General features: G+C 38.9%; 1 protein-coding gene across 2 annotated transcripts; it reads right to left on the bottom strand.

The window, feature by feature from the left end:
- Positions 1–329: 329 nt before the first annotated feature.
- On the bottom strand, positions 330–15955 carry LOC133981531 (zinc finger protein 395-like). Of its 2 annotated transcripts, none has more exons than XM_062420399.1 (11): positions 15660–15955; positions 13677–13873; positions 9609–9775; positions 9333–9499; positions 8411–8520; positions 7616–7818; positions 7427–7527; positions 6490–6763; positions 5364–5480; positions 4236–4306; positions 330–3968 (listed from the first exon to the last, which is right to left on the bottom strand). In XM_062420399.1, exons 2-11 carry the CDS (start codon positions 13834–13836, stop codon positions 3857–3859), a joined length of 1482 nt encoding a protein of 493 aa, XP_062276383.1. In that variant the 5' UTR covers positions 13837–13873; positions 15660–15955; the 3' UTR covers positions 330–3856. The 2 variants fall into 2 exon arrangements, with proteins under 2 accessions (XP_062276383.1, XP_062276305.1); XM_062420321.1 differs by having other exon boundaries at positions 9333–9511; positions 15660–15952.
- Between the last annotated feature and the right edge of the window lie 102 nt (positions 15956–16057).

Here is a 16057-nt window from a genome sequence, read left to right as displayed (position 1 = left end):
TTTCAGTCATTTTTAAGAAGGAAAAAGTCAAAATTCTCTGATTCCAGCTTCTTAAATGTGAATAATTTCTGTTTTTTTAAAGTGCTCTGTGACAATAAACTGAATATCTTTGTGTTTTTGACATTTGAGAAAGTCATTGTGGACTTTGGGGAACAATAATCGATGTTTTCAGACATTTTATAGACCAAAAAACTAGTAATGATTAATAGATTAAATAAGTGACAGCATTTAATCGATCATGAAAATAATCATTAGTTTCAGTCATAATATAATTAAATAATAAATAATAAAATCGGCTTCTGTCACCAATAAAACAAACAAACCAAGAATCATCTTTTTCCAGTTTATTACAACATCAGGATTCAACACCTCGTATAAAAGAGTGCATTATTTTTTAAAAATGACATCATTACAACAATCAACATGTACTTCTTTTTTTCTTTTTTCTTTTTTTTTGCCTTTTTTACTCACAAATGGGACAATCAGAATATAAATAGAGAAGAATTTTTTGTCTCAGTTTACCGAAACAAACATGATTTAAAGACATTTAACGTCTGAAATCTGAACGTTTTGAAAGGCTTCAGGAAGATATTAGATATCGTATATAGGCCCAGTATTTAACTAAATACAGTTTACATCAGGGAAGCAAAGACAAGAGAGTAAAATATATGTCATTCAGTGTAAAACATTGTGTTTTTGTGTATTTGTATATCTGTATTTATAAACATCTTGATGAATACTGCGCGTGTTTCCACAGACAGGAAATGGCTTCTGTTTCCTAACAATAAAACTTCTGCACTGAGGTGAAATGAAGCGAGACGAGCAGAGTGATGAAATGATTCACGGCTTTTCATATTATATATAAAACATATTAGTGCTGAGTTCAGGGTCTGTGGGAGAAATGAAACCACAAACAAAAGAGTGAATTAAAGGTGAAATATACGACATTCAGCCTCCACTAGATGTCAGCAAACAGCTTTATTGACCGAATCACAGATATATATAAGTATTGGTGAATATATTGTCTGATATGTGCTGTACTTGATCATTTTTCTGAATTCAAGTTCAATATATGCATGTTTTTTTTCTGTTCATATCTAATTATAAGGATTAAATTCACTGTTTCGGTGCACTGATGTCATTTTACACAATAAAGTTTATGTTTAAATGTTAGATAAGCACATTTGAAGGATCATTGCTATAAAAAAAGAAGCATTATCAGCTAATTTATTGATTTTATTTGCTCCCTCATATCTGTATCAGCCCCTAAAATCATGGGTCCTGCTGTAATGTGACATCTAGTGAGACTGAATGTAGTATGTTGCACTTGAATGCACCACAAACAGTTTTACATCAGTGGTTCTCAAACATTTCGTCGCAGTTTGTTTGTTCCTGAACTCGTCTGTGATTCTCCGCCCGACTGCATTCGAGTCCTACTCTTAACGAAAAGTCGTCCCTGCTGCTCTGCTGTTGTTATTGTTGTGTAACGTCTTTGTAAAGCATCTCTGAGTGCTGTATAAATGCATTTATTATATTATCTTGTTTTATTTGAATCATTTTTAGAGATCTGAGGAGGTAAACCTGCAACAATCGGAGGAAACTATGAAAAAAATAGATAATTTTGTGACGTAAAAATACCTTTTTTCATCATCTGACCCTTCTGATTTATTTGTGCAGCCCTTAAAGGATTACTATGGTTTATTTCAACCTGCTGACTAAATGTGTCTGTTGTGGCTCTATGGGTCGAGCTAACTTTGCACTCTTCAGCTCTGTTATGGAGATCGAGAGAAATGACAAACAAACAGAGTTTAAGCAGCTTTTCTAATAAAAAAATTACTTCACATTAATCATTTCAAACGTTTGCCTCTGCGTCTGAACAAACGTTAACACTGAAAGTAGCTGCCTGATAGCGACATTTTGGATAACTGCATAGAAATCTACATTCTGAGTCTCTGTAAAGGAGCTGAGAGCGCAAAGTTAGTTATAAATAACTTTAATTATCCTTTAAAGGTGGTTTGGATCACTGGTCTGCAGCCAGGATGATGTTGCAAACCTTCTGCTGCTTTCTATACAAATCTATTAAAAATGTTTTGAAATAACCAAACAAACTTTAATTCAGTATAAACTGAGTGATTCAGTGTTGATGTTTCGTAAAGCTGAGAGACATTGGATCCATAAAGCACCTGGATAGTGTTTTTCACAAGCTGGCAGCTCCAGGTTTGAGAAGTGAAGCCGATGTGAAAGTGTTTTAAACCTGCAGTCCTTCTAACGGCCAGCAGGGGGCGACTCCACCGATAGTAAAATGAAGTCAATGAGAAAACGATCCTAATTCTCACTTGATTTATTATCTCAGTGAACACTTTACTGACTTTATGGTGTCAATCACTAGTTTAAAGTTTTCTTTAATACAGTATAATGTTATTTATAGAGTGAAATAGATGATAAATGAGGATATGCTTTAGGGTGCGGCTACCTCAGCAGCCATCGTGACCATGGCGTAACCCCTGATTCATAGAGTTTGGGTGTAGCTGCAGCTGTCACAGTGTGTTTTAAGTTCATGAAAGTTAATTTTAACATTTTGGTTGCACTGAAAGACGCTCTGAGGAATCGGTTTTGCTCAGATTTTCCGGTAAGTACATTTGGTTTTAATGGTTTCACGCCTGTTTTTCACTGGTGAGAATGAGCATCAGCATTAGTTAAACATCATCACAGTTAAACATGGACTGTAAATGCACTGTGGTAACCAAGCTAGCACCAAGGACGAGGGTCAGCTTCACCCTCTCGTCCTCTTGAGCAACTTCAGGCTCCAAACAAATCCAAGATGACAACGGTCAAATCGCTAAAATCGAGCCCTCAAAACGCCAGTCCATGAACCAATGGGTGACGTCATGGTGATTTGGACACACAGAAAAAAAAACAATACTTGCAAGCTTTTCTGTGTGTGAAGAATTTAAGATTTTATCAGCAATGTGAGGAAAAACACAACAGGAATATGCACCATGCACCGTAAAGCATTTAAACTTTTGTCATCAGGATTAGAGAATAGAGAACCGGTTTTATGATCATTTTATCTCAAAGGTGCACATTGCATTAACACTGAATGACCTGCAGGATAAACCAGCTGTTATAAAGCTGAGATAATTTTGAAGCTTAAATGTTTAGACCATTTCATTACAACAGTGTGTGAAACTGCTCCTGAGTCAGTTCTTAGTGTACAAACTGCATCACCAATAAGACCGTAGATGACTTTGTTTCTGACGTGTCAACAACAACGATGAACCTACACATTCATAAAGTCTGGATTTATACATGAAGTACGACAAGAAGATGGAAGTTGGTGTCCTCTTTAAATCATGTTTTGATCCATGAACCTGAGAACTATAAAGATTCAGGGTTTAAGTCTGAAGTTATCCAGCTTACCCTCTCATCTTCACCTGTTTCCATGGCGACTGAAATGCGTATGAATCTGCTGATAAAACATATTAGATTAGATAAATCTCCTGAGAGGAGGCTGAGGAGAGTCGGCCGGACGTTAAAACTCCCCTCAGCTGCTTCAAAAGTCAGCAGGTGACCAGGTCAAAGGTCACATCGTACATAGCTGCACCAGGTCACAAGTTCTTTAAGATGATAATATCTACAAAATACACGTTTAGAATAAAAAAAACAACATGTGTGGCAAATGTAGAAAGAGTACAAAAAGGAAATATTTCTGGTTTCAGATATAAGAAAGTATAAAACATCCACCAGGTGACGCTGAGGGTCTGATTCAGCTCCTCACTCACAGTCCTTCTCTCTTCCTCTCTGTGTCTTCCTCCTCTTCCTCTTCTTCTTCTCTTTCTTTCGTCCGCCGCTCGGTTCAGTCGAGGAAGCGTTGGCAGGCTTTCTTCCAGCGGCAGGCCGTGCACCACTGGTCTCTGTGCTCGATGCCGTAAACTTTACGGCATTTCTTGGCTTCACCACGAGTCCTCCTGATACACAGAGAGAGAGAGAGAGAGAGATTAGCGCAATTAGCTTTAACTTAATTCTATAAAAATATATTTAAATGTAAAGACTTTTAACTGCAGTTTATTTAAGACTCTGTACAAATTGTGTTTATGCTTTTTCAGAAACATTTCACAGTTGTAATTAGGACCTCAATGTTGATGTTAATGCTATTTTAAAAACTGGTAATTATAAGCTAGTTCTGATGTGACATGACTGCATCATTAGGTAATTATCTTTCTGGGAGTACTGACCTGCAGGGGGCGCTCTGCTGCTGCAGCCACTGCTCTCCGACACTGACTGAGCGCACCCGAAATGACAAACCCTAAAGGATGAGAAGGAGAGGAGAAACAAGTTTAATCGTCATTTTATGTGACAGTTAAGCAGCAGTCAGGTGTCCATATGAACATTAAAAGGTTGTCCTCCTGTTCATACTGACTATTAAAAGATCTCCTTCAAATGTGCTTTCAATGGAAGTGATGGAGGACTATATCCAGCTTCATATTAGCTTCAGATATACTTTTAAATCCATGTTTCCACAGAAGGAGGACTGTGGATTTAGTCCTCCATCATTTCCATTGTAAACATGATGAAGGGATCTTCTACTGGTCAGTATGAACAGGAGGAATCATTACAGCAAGATAAACATGCTTCAGTGTTCATTCAGGCTCCTGACTGCTGGTTTAAGACAGGCTTGAGAAATTGTGAACTGGTCCTTTAATGCCCTTTGTGTTCTTTGGTGTAAAAACATTCTGTAGTTGCTTCAGTCAGCCTGCAGGTGGCAGCACTGCACTGAGGCACACTAATGGAAAATGTGACCGCTGCCCTCCGAGGGGATTTTCCTGCTGAATGAAAACCATCAGGGAGGAGCGTACACACACACACACACACACACACACACACACACACACACACACACACACACACACACACACACACACACACACACACACCTCCCCCTCAACCCCCCCCCACCTCCAGTATAAAACCAGTTTTAACAGGCTCCTCGAGGCTGCTGCAAGAAATAAACAATAGACTGCTGTACAGGATTCAGACCGAGAGAGAAAACAGGAACTGAATCAGAGAAGTGTGCAGCTGGTGTTAAAAGGAGCCGCAGCAATTAGAAAATGTAGAATCTAACTTAATATTCACAGGGAAAGTCCAAACAGTCTGGACTCTGCAGAGTTTCAGTTTGCATTAGTGGAAAAGTGCAGAAATGTGCATCATTTCATGTCAGTTTGTATTCTGCACACTTCTTATCACAGTTATTATCACCACTGCTGTTATTCTACATCTTTCTTGTTGCCAAAAAAGACCAAATCGGCACTTTAGCAGCGGTCAGCTGCAGCATGGCTCAGTATAAATCCAGGTTAAGGTGTTACCTGTCTGTTGCAGGTGGTGGGTGCGGCCATCAAACGACAGGAAGCTGTAGTCAAAACTGCTGCTGCTGCTGCTGCTGCTGCTGCTGCTGTTGCTGCTGGCTCCACGTGGCCCGGAGCCTGAAACACCAGAACAACATATAACCAACACATTTCTTAACATTCATTCTGGTTTTATACTCAAAGATTACCTCTAGTCATGTATTAAAGCATAAACATACTCTGCTTAGAGCATTTTCCACACAACTACATCATTATCAACACCTCATTCTCCTTCACTAAACGCTCTTGAATTTATTAATATGTAAATATATTTCATTCCTAAAGTTTTCCAGCGTCAGTGTTTGTGCACTGGAGGCGTCAAATTTCCACATCACACTTGTAAAGCTGAATAAAGGACCGCTATTGGCTCCAAACGAGTTGTTATGTCATAAATCCTGCTTGTAGGTTCACGTGTTTAACTCAGAGAAAGTTTCCTCCTTCAGCAGATAAATGTGAACATGCATCATTCTGCACAGAGAAGAGAAAAACACATGCAAACACGATTTTATGACCTCAATTTGATTTGAAATCCTAATAAAGGTTATTGATTGTCGTCATCTATTTTAACTTTGCAGATAATTATCCACAACTGGTGAACCATATGACGAAAATACTGAATGAAATTTTAAAATTGATATGTGAGGTAAGGCTGTGTCATATCATACCGCCTACGATAATATCGGTATACATTTTTTTCATATCACGATATCAATGATATAGCAGCGCCATGACGTGTAACGCATTTACGTTCTCTAGCGCGCTGTAACTTTATTTCTTTATTTAAATAATGTGATAGTGCTTGGTTCATACACACACTCGCCATCAATCACTCATCATCATCAGATTAAGAAACAGCTTCTATGCAAGAGCCATAATCGCACTAAATGCTGCTTGACTGTTGGACTACATACAAATGTGCAATCAATACATACATTGAAATACAAGTGCAATAATAAGACTGGAATGTTTTATACTCTTGTTATACGGCACCAGAGGAGGACTGCACCTTTTCAATTTCGTTGCATTTCTCCTTGCAATGACAATAAAGACATTCTGATTCTGATTCTGATCTTAAGCCCCGCCTCACCTGGTAGGAGTGCTCTGAATGGACCTGCCAGAAGAAGCCGGAGGACGAAGGTGCGGAGCGACTCAGAGCGCTGCAGGCGGCATGAGGCGGGGACGGAGGGGACGGAGGAGGGGGGCTGGGAGGGGAGGAGGGGGACAGGGAGTTAGGGGAAGTGGGAGAATGGGTGCGGACACAGTGGAGGGGAAGAGGAGGAGTCTGAGGCTGCTGCTGGTTGATCTCGGTGTAGTAGAAATCCTCCTCGCTGCGGGAACAACGCTCGTGCTCGCCGCCGCGGCTGTGAGAGGAAGTCAAAGGTCAAAGGTCAGATCACAGAAATATAAGATATGTAACTTCTTCTCAGATTACCTTCTTATAGTCCCTAAACATAGCGACCTAGGCAACCAAAAACTAGTCTACTGATGTTGTTTTTGTGTCTTTCTCTTGTCATGTGACCCTCACATCACAACTCATAACTTACTCACTTTGTTTTTGAAATTTTAGGATATTTTTAGAAGCCAATTTTCACCAGAAAATGGAGGAAAAAAACTCATTAATGCAACTTAAAACTTCTGACTTGGTTTCATAACTTTAACTATCTATATAATTTACATGAAGCAAAGTTCACTATTTTAACTAAACAAGTAAAAATAAACATACTGTTGACTTCTAAAGTTTACCATGTAGTAAATTTGAGTTTTTTTAAAATCTTTCCTCATTTTGAACCCTTCTGGTGGAAATGTACTTCCATAGTTAACACATCCAGGTGTGATTTCAGTAAACTTTGTCTCATTCAAGCAAATAAAATGTATGGAAGCCCGTTCCTGCCATTATTTTTAATGTATCGGAATAAATAAAACGTTAACAATGTCTCTATAATAATGTTTTTCAGGCAGAATTGAGCTTCTATACCAAACAGAAGCCGTAAAAAGAAAGACAGTGTCTGTCACATGATTCTCACCACAGGTGTGTCGTGCGGATGTGACGTTTTATTCCCACCACTGACGTCAGCACCTTCCCGCAGCTCGGCCACAGACATCTGTACGCCACCTTCACTGAGTTCTGCAGGAGGAAACACATCGTCAGCAACCTGTTGACACTCACGACTCTTATTCTACAGCGAGTCCCTGAAGGCATCGCCCCTGCTCACCCTGCGTTTCCGTGGCGCCGGCTCATCAAACAGCACCTGCTCCAGCTCCATGTCCAGGCCTTCGTCAGGAGGCGAGGCCGGGCCGGCGTCGGGCTCTGCGATTGTTGGAGAGTGGGCCGGGCTGCCGTTGCCGTGGCCGACGCTCCAGTAGCCGCTGCTGCCGCTGTCGGAGAGCTCGCTGCCTCCACAGTCCATGAGAGGAGCTGAAACACACCGACACTGGTTACTACTGACTGACTGTAGATTATATGAGATTAGAAGTCAGTAGTGGTCTGATACTTCTTATTTACTCTGTAGTTAGATTACATTTTGCTCCTGTTATTATTACTATTTATTTAGTTGCATTTCCATCCAAATGTTGCTCAAATTGTAACAGAAAATATTCAAAAGAAAATGCTATGAAGTTAAAAAATATATATGACATTTCTGTTCATTTGAGGAACGTTACAGTCTACTCATCACTCTGAAACACTCTTTTGGTGATATTTTGATTGTTTTTTTCAGATTTCTGTCATTTCCACTCAGATTTCTTTATCTGCCAATTGAAACTTTGAGCTCCTGAGAGGACGGTGAACAAATACAGTATGTGGCGTTCCTCAGGGATCGATATTAGGGCCACTACTTTTTAATTTACATATTTTCTTTGTCATGGTGTTGTCATTTTTACTGATGACATACAGCTTTATGTGGCCGATCAATGCTGTTTTTATAGTTGTATTCTAGATATTAGAGTGTGATATAAAGTCAGAGCTAGACTTTAAAGCTTATGTGAAGTGTATGTTTGTTGTTGTGTACCTGCTGGGTCCGGCTGGGCGGAGTTGTGTAGCAAGGGGCTGCAGGACAAACTGCTAAGAACCATCGCTGCCATCATCTCGTCCATGTCCACGTCTGCAGGAGTCCTCTGACTGCAGGAAGAGAGAGAGAGAGAGAGAGAGAGAGAGAGAGAGAGAGAGAGAGAGAGAGAGAGAGAGAGAGAGAGAGAGAGAGAGAGAGAGAAAGAGAGAGAGAGACAGACAGAGAGAGAGAAAGAGAGAGAGAGAGAGAGAGAGAGAGAAAGAGAGAGAGACAGACAGAGAGAGAGAAAAGAGAGAGAGAGAGAGAGAGAGAGTCAAAACAGAGTTGATAGCAGATATCAGGCGGGGGAGTTCCGGTCCTCTGAAATGAGGCCAACACGAAAGTAAACTGCATTCTATCAAAAGGCCACCAGGGGGCGACCGTTTTGGTGTCAAAAGGACTTCTGTCTCTATACAAGTCAATGGAGAATTCACCAACTTCTCACTTGATTTCTAACCTCAGTAAACGTTTTCAAAATGTGTTTATGGTCTCAATCGCTAGTTTAAAGCCTTCTTCAATGCAGTATGATGTTCATTTGGGACATTTTGGCCTCCCTGATTTTATATGTGACGATAAAGCAGGGTATGCATTAGGGCGTGGCTACGTGGTGATTGACAGGTTGATTGGTTCACAGGTTCAGGAGGGCGCCTCATGCTCCTCCTGATGCCCATATAAGTAGAATCCCTGTTTTTATTTTTCCCAGCATGCACCTGAAATTTTCAAGATGGCGCTGCTCAGATCCGATACTATTGGCCTCCGAGCAGCAGTCCACAAACCAATGGGTGACGTTACGGATGTTACGTCCATTTCTTATATACAGTCTATGGCAGATATTAAAGAAACAAGAGCAGCAACAACACAGACAGAGGCGACAATGTCTCACTTTCTGGGGACGTCGATGCAGGAGGAGACGGATCTGATGACGGAATGAGGCACGGAGGAAGGAGAGGATGAGGATGAGGAGGGATGAGACGAAGACCACACAGAAACATCACTCTGCATGAGGTCGATCTGATCCACCAAACCTGAAGATTCACCGGCTCCTCCGCACTGAAAATACACCTGAGAACATGAGTAAAGTACAGAGTGTCACTGCAGCAAAGACTCGTGGGATTTGTAGTTTTTTGGATGATTATGAGATTCAATGCGCTCCTCTCACCTTCAGTCCAGGATGACCTTTGACCCTGCTGACGGCGTGCTGTCCTGCTCCCGTCGCCGTGATGACGCTGGTCTCGCCGGTCTCCTGGTCGGCACGAGGGCCGGCTGTCGCGCTCACTAGCGCCCCCAGTGGAGAACGCTTCCCCAGACGATTCTTTGGTATCATATCTGAGGAATTAACGTGAAATTAATAAACCTTAAATATTTATGTTGAGTTGAAGACAGAAGAGGCATCGAGTTAACTGAATTCTTGTCTTTGTCCAATGAAATTGTCTAAAACTGGAAAAATTATGATTTAAAGGACCAGTGTGAAGAATTTAGTGACATCTAGTGGTGAAGCTGAGAGATTGTAACCAACTGATTATAAATGTTTCTACACTATCAACCATTAAAACTACATTTGGGTCAATGATGTTTTGTGTCCATGTGGTTTAGTTTAAATTTAAAGGGTTAAAACATGAAAATAAACATATGAATAACTTGCACACATTCTTTTTTTGTGGACCCAGCATCAAATTTCTGCTTTTAATCCATTTAGAGAGAATATATTAGAGGATTATGGCAAAAATGTCTAAGTGGTGTAACCATAAAAACTTTGTATCAAATAATTCAACTTGCTTAAAAACAGTAAATTGTCAATAAAACACCATATCAACTAGTTTGGCATGATCTTACATTATAACTTTATATTAAATAAAGGTAATGGAATACAATTGTTCTAAATATTACATTTACTCTGGTTACCATGGAGATCAGGAAACATTTACATTGTTTAAATGAAGTCATTATTAGTATAAGTCCACTTAAATACACTGTAGGTGGATAAAATATGTAATATGTATCATTCTTTTGTGGTTACACCATTTGACATTTTCAGGAGCATTCAGTCTTACTTTTGGTAAAAAATGGTGCAAATGTCATTTCAAATGATATAAAACCAACAAAAATACTAAATGTACATTTTAACAAACCTGATGCTGCTTTTAAATCTAGTTTAACATATTAACCTTATTTGTCTCTGACCCATTAACACATTTAAACAGTGGTGTAATATAAAGATCTTCATGTGCTGCCTGTTGAATTTTTTTTAGTTGTGTTTAAGTGTGAATGAGCAGATGTGTGTTTGTGGACTCAGTGTTGAACTGTGCCGGGAACCGTTTGTAAAAATCTGTAATTCATTTAAACATTAACACACAGCAGCGGTGTTGTTTTGTTATGAGATACAGAAACATTTGGATGTTTCAAACACATTTATGCTCATAAAAGGGAGAAAATTGGTTGTTTTTCTGTATATATAAAGATATAAAGTATCTTATGACAACGTGAAAACTCATTACTGCTCCAACGTGGCTGCTGGGAAAACTCTGAGCTCCGAGTGAAAGTCTGAAGCTCTGCTGGTGTGTGTGTGTGTGTGTGTGTGTGTGTGTGTGTGTGTGTGTGTGTGTGTGTGTGTGTGTGTGTGTGTGTGTGTGAAATCACAGTGAGTCACCGGCTGCAGTGTCATTTACAGTCAGGAGGCCGATGTGTGTGCGTGCCTGTGTATGTGTGCTTGTGTGTGTGTGTGCATATGTGTTTGTGTGTATGTGTGTGTGTGTGTGTGTGTGTGTGTGCATGTGTGTGTGCATGTGTGTGTGTGTGTGCATATGTGTTTGTGTGTGTATGTGTGTGTGTGTGTGTGTGTGTGTGTGTGTGTGTGTGTGTATGTGTGTGTGTGTGTGTGTGTGTGTGCATGTGTGTGTGTGTGTGCATATGTGTTTGTGTGTGTATGTGTGTGTGTGTGTGTGTGTGTGTGTGTGTGTGTGTGTGTGCATATGTGTGTGTGTGTGTGTGTGTGTGCATGTGTGCAGACTAACGGTAACAGGCTGAGTGGAGGATTAATAATGTTTATAATGAACGGAGCAGATGGGTTCAACTGTTAATCGACGCATCTTTTATCACCTTACATCTGCCGACACTGACCATGATTACGACAACACTCATTACTAAACTGTGTTACCGTGGCAACATGTTGAAACACAATGCCAACCCCCCCCACTCACCCCCCACCATACCCTCTGCCCCCCCTTCAGGGTTCCTGTTAATCAGTGACTAAGAGTTTCCACATATATATAAAAGAAACGACATGAATGAAACTCAAAGAAACAGAAAACAGACACAACATGAGCATCAGCATGTAGACGCCTGATTGGTCCACACGTGTGTATTAAAGACACCTCGTTCATTAATCTGCTGCTATAACAAACTTCTGTCTCAGTCTCTTCTGCAGACCTGACGACAGAGATCAACGACGTTTAAATGCAATCAAACTTTACGACATCGGTTCAAACGGACGCTCAGTCTCATCTCTGAACACGACTAACCAGCATGAAGTAATGTCCTGTACGATGAGGCAGATAAAGCTGGTAATAAAACACAGATTCAGCTTTAAGAAGTAACAGCTGTGATCAATTCACTGTTAAACATGCAGCTTAAATGATTTATAACTATCACTGATGGTTAATTAATGAGGTTTGAACAATATTTGCTTCTATATTTTTACATGAAACTGATTTTTACTTTAACTTTTTATGATCAGACACAAATTCTAACTCTAAGCAGATTCATTTTTAGGACCTGACCGATACTGGAGTTTTGGGGCCGATGCCAAAAACTGATATTAGGGAGTAAAAAACGTCTGATATCAATATATTGGCTGATAATCTTGCTGTGATCCCATAAAAACAGACATGTAAGGCATGATATTTTACTACTTGACAATGAAGTTTACTGTATAAAATGATAGAAGTACACCTTATCACAACATATACACCAACACCAATATATCTGTGATAGGACAGATAATATCAGCTGACCGATATATCAGTCGGGCTCTAATATACAGAATATAAGATATTATACGATATACTTTATTATTGTCCCTGTAGGGAAATTAGTCTTGGACATTTAAACACTTGTGACAATTTAAAGGTATTTTATGGAAGCTGTGATATTTTACAGTCTTTACTTCACTGGGAATTAGGATCTATCATCTACACACTGATACTGATCTGTGTATCAGCCGATAGTATCAGTAGACCAGTATATGGGTCAGACTCTGATATCTGTGTGTCTGCAGGAGAAGAGCTGTAATAACTGGAGTCACCACCAGCAGGTATTGTGCTGCTAAAATGAGATCTTTGGTGGCAAAAGAAGAAGAAATGCAAGAATATTTTACTGATTAAAGTTTTAATTAAGTTCACAACAAACTCTCAACATGCTGACAAACCACAACACAACAGAGCAGAGTTCAGGTGGAGTAACTTTGTAGCTGCTGCAGTTTAAATGAAGCTGTTATAGACGAGTCAACTTTCTCTCAAACGAAACTATAAAAAAACATTTATTTTTGTTGGAGCTGCTTGGAGCATGTCGGCATTGTCATGTTCAAACAGGAAACTGCTGACACGGTGAATAAAGATTCATCCCTTCTATGGAACTAATAGGTCCAAACCAGGAAAAACTGAGCAAAAGTTACACACACACACACACACACACACACACACACACACACACACACACACACACACACACACACACACACACACACACACACCCTTTTTTCTGAGCTCTGAACCAATCAGATTCCTTCAGAGCAGAGTTCACACCCTCCACATTTAGAGAGTCTTCAATGAACACAACAACAGCTCAAACTAAAGATATTCATTCAATTATCAATCAATTAGTTTCCTCTACGAAGTCAAACCTTAATCTTTGTGTCCTAACACTCCAAAGTGTTAGAGTTACAGTCTTTAAACAGTTTAAACAAGAGTCCAGAAACAAAACTAGACTCAAGTTACAAACACTGAAAAATAAAAAAAACAGCAAGTTCGACGTTTTTAAAGCAGAAATGTCTCAGAATGATCTTCTCAACACTGCTGTGCTGACTGCTGGACTCAAAGTGAACAAACACAAGAGGGGAAGTCAAGTCAGCACATGTTCATATTCCTGATAAATGCATCTTGTGTGGATTCACCAGTAAAACCAGTAAACAGTGCAGAGAGATGAATGGCAGCATGCATCAGTGGTTTCATACCTGCAGTGTGAGAAGCTCCAGCACAAAAACAACAACAGCACTTCCAGCAGCTGCAGGTCTGAGTGAGTCCACTGCTGCTCAATGAGAGCTGAGAGTGAGCTGCTGCTGCAGGATGCAACCAGTCTGAGCTCCAGCACATAAAACCAGGACTGGATCCCATCACAGCCAGGGGACTGGGAGGAGGAGCATCAACCAGTCTGAGAGCAAAGAGGGAATTTCTGCTGTTAGGTTAAAAAAAAGCAGAAACACACAGGATGTCTGACGTGATGACGGGAAGTGGAATAAAGTTAAAGGACGTGTCAAATAAAGAGTTATCAGAATATTTTGAGTTATTCTACTTCTTCAATAATGATTTATTTTACAGCTCCTTTAATTTTATACTAATTTCATAGACATGTTTAGAGTCATTTGCATCTATTTAATGGTTCATTTATAAATCATTTTACAGAGAGAAGATTAAAAAGGTGTTAAGTTGGTTTAGCTGGTAGGTGTTCACTCATTATAATCAGTTATATGTTGTTGTTAATTGGCATCATTGGAGAAATATGCTTATTATAGAGTTTATATGTAGTTTGACACACTGTAAACTTACCAACTTAATACTTTTTTCTTACAATTTGCACCAAATTGCATCATCCTGTCTGTAAAATGTCCCAAAAATGAACCATTAATATCTGCAAATTACACTAAAAGTGGAATAAAGTTAAAGAATGTGTAAAATAAAGTTAATAAAGAGTTTACCAGGATATTTTGGGTTGTTCTAAAGTGAGAAAACTGGTTTAGCTGGTAGGTGTCCACTCAGTTATATGTTGTTGTTAATTGGCAGCATTGGGGAAATATGCTTATTATAGAGTTTTTTAAATGACCTAATATGTTAATATGTAGTTTGACACACTGTAAACTTACCAACTTAACACTTTTTTCTTACAATTTGAACCAAATTGCATCATCCTCTCTGTAAATATCTGCAAATTACACTAAAAGTGGAATAAAGTTAAAGAATGTGTAAAATAAAGATTATCAGTATATTTTGGGTCGTTCTAAAGTGAGAAAACTGGTTTAGCTGGTAGATGTCCATTCATTATAATCAGTTATATGTTGTTGTTAATTGGCAGCATTGGAGAAATATGCTTATTATAGAGTTTATATGTAGTTTGACACACTGTAAACTTACCAACTTAACACTTTTTGCTTATAATTTGCATCAAATTGCATCATCCTCTCTGTAAAATGTCCCAAAAATAAACCATTAAATATCTGCAAATTACACTAAAAGTGGAATAAAGTTAAAGAATGTGTAAAATAAAGATTATCAGTATATTTTAGGTTGTTCTGAAGTGAGAAAAGTATTTAATTTACAACTCCTTTAATTTTTATAGTAATTTCATAGACTTTTTTGGAGTAATTTGCATTTATTTTATGATTCATATTCAAAGCATTTGTTGCAATTTGGTGGAAATTATAAGAAAAAGCTGGTTTAGTTAAGTGCTGACTCATTATAATCAGGTTTATATGTTGTTGTTAACATAGAAATATTTATTATAAAAGCATAATAATATTGTATTTAGTAATAAATATCTGAAGAATGTTTTTATATCATGTAAATAATACAATAAACCAAATGGGGGAAGTTTTAGTGAAGTTCAGATAAACTCAAATAAAGCAGTTTAATCACATTCCTGAATAACATCACATATGTTGTTTTTCTAAAAGTTTTCTCACTGTTGACAACTTGACATGTTAATATGTAGTCTGACACACTGCACACTGTAACCTTTGCCCCACATTGCCCCATCCTCTCTGTAAATACCTGAAAACTCTCCAGAATATAACAATAAAGTTATGGATGTGTATATTTGGGTTGTCATAACAACTGAGCATCTTATCATGTTATAAAGAGAAAAAGGTTTTAATGATTTATTTCATGGTGAGTGTGTTAAGGTCCATTATGACGTAACATTTCCTCACTGTCTTTTTACTCACTCAGGTCTGAGCTTTGATCAGCTGATCCAGGCCAGGATTTCCCAGCAGCCCTAGCGGTGGCTCTGCAGCCTCGTAGTAAACAAGAAAACCACGTGGGGAGGAGCTGAGAGCTGATTGGTGGAGCTCAGCCGTGCAGGAACACACCCCACTGAGGTCTGTTGTTTACTGACTTTCTGCTCTGAAACACACTGAACACATTCCTGCAGTACTACTGGAATAAATACTACTGTAATACTACTGTAATACTACTGTAATACTACTACAATACTACTGGAATAAATACTACTGTAATACTACTGTAATACTACTGCAATACTACTGTAATACTACTACAATACTACTGTAATACTACTGTAATACTACTGTAATACTACTACAATACTACTGTAATACTACTG

Source organism: Scomber scombrus, chromosome 1 (genome assembly GCF_963691925.1).
Source record: "Scomber scombrus chromosome 1, fScoSco1.1, whole genome shotgun sequence".
NCBI classification, from domain to species: Eukaryota; Metazoa; Chordata; class Actinopteri; order Scombriformes; family Scombridae; genus Scomber; species Scomber scombrus.
Note: the sequence above shows the minus strand (reverse complement) of the source record. Positions and strands in the feature narration are given on the sequence as shown.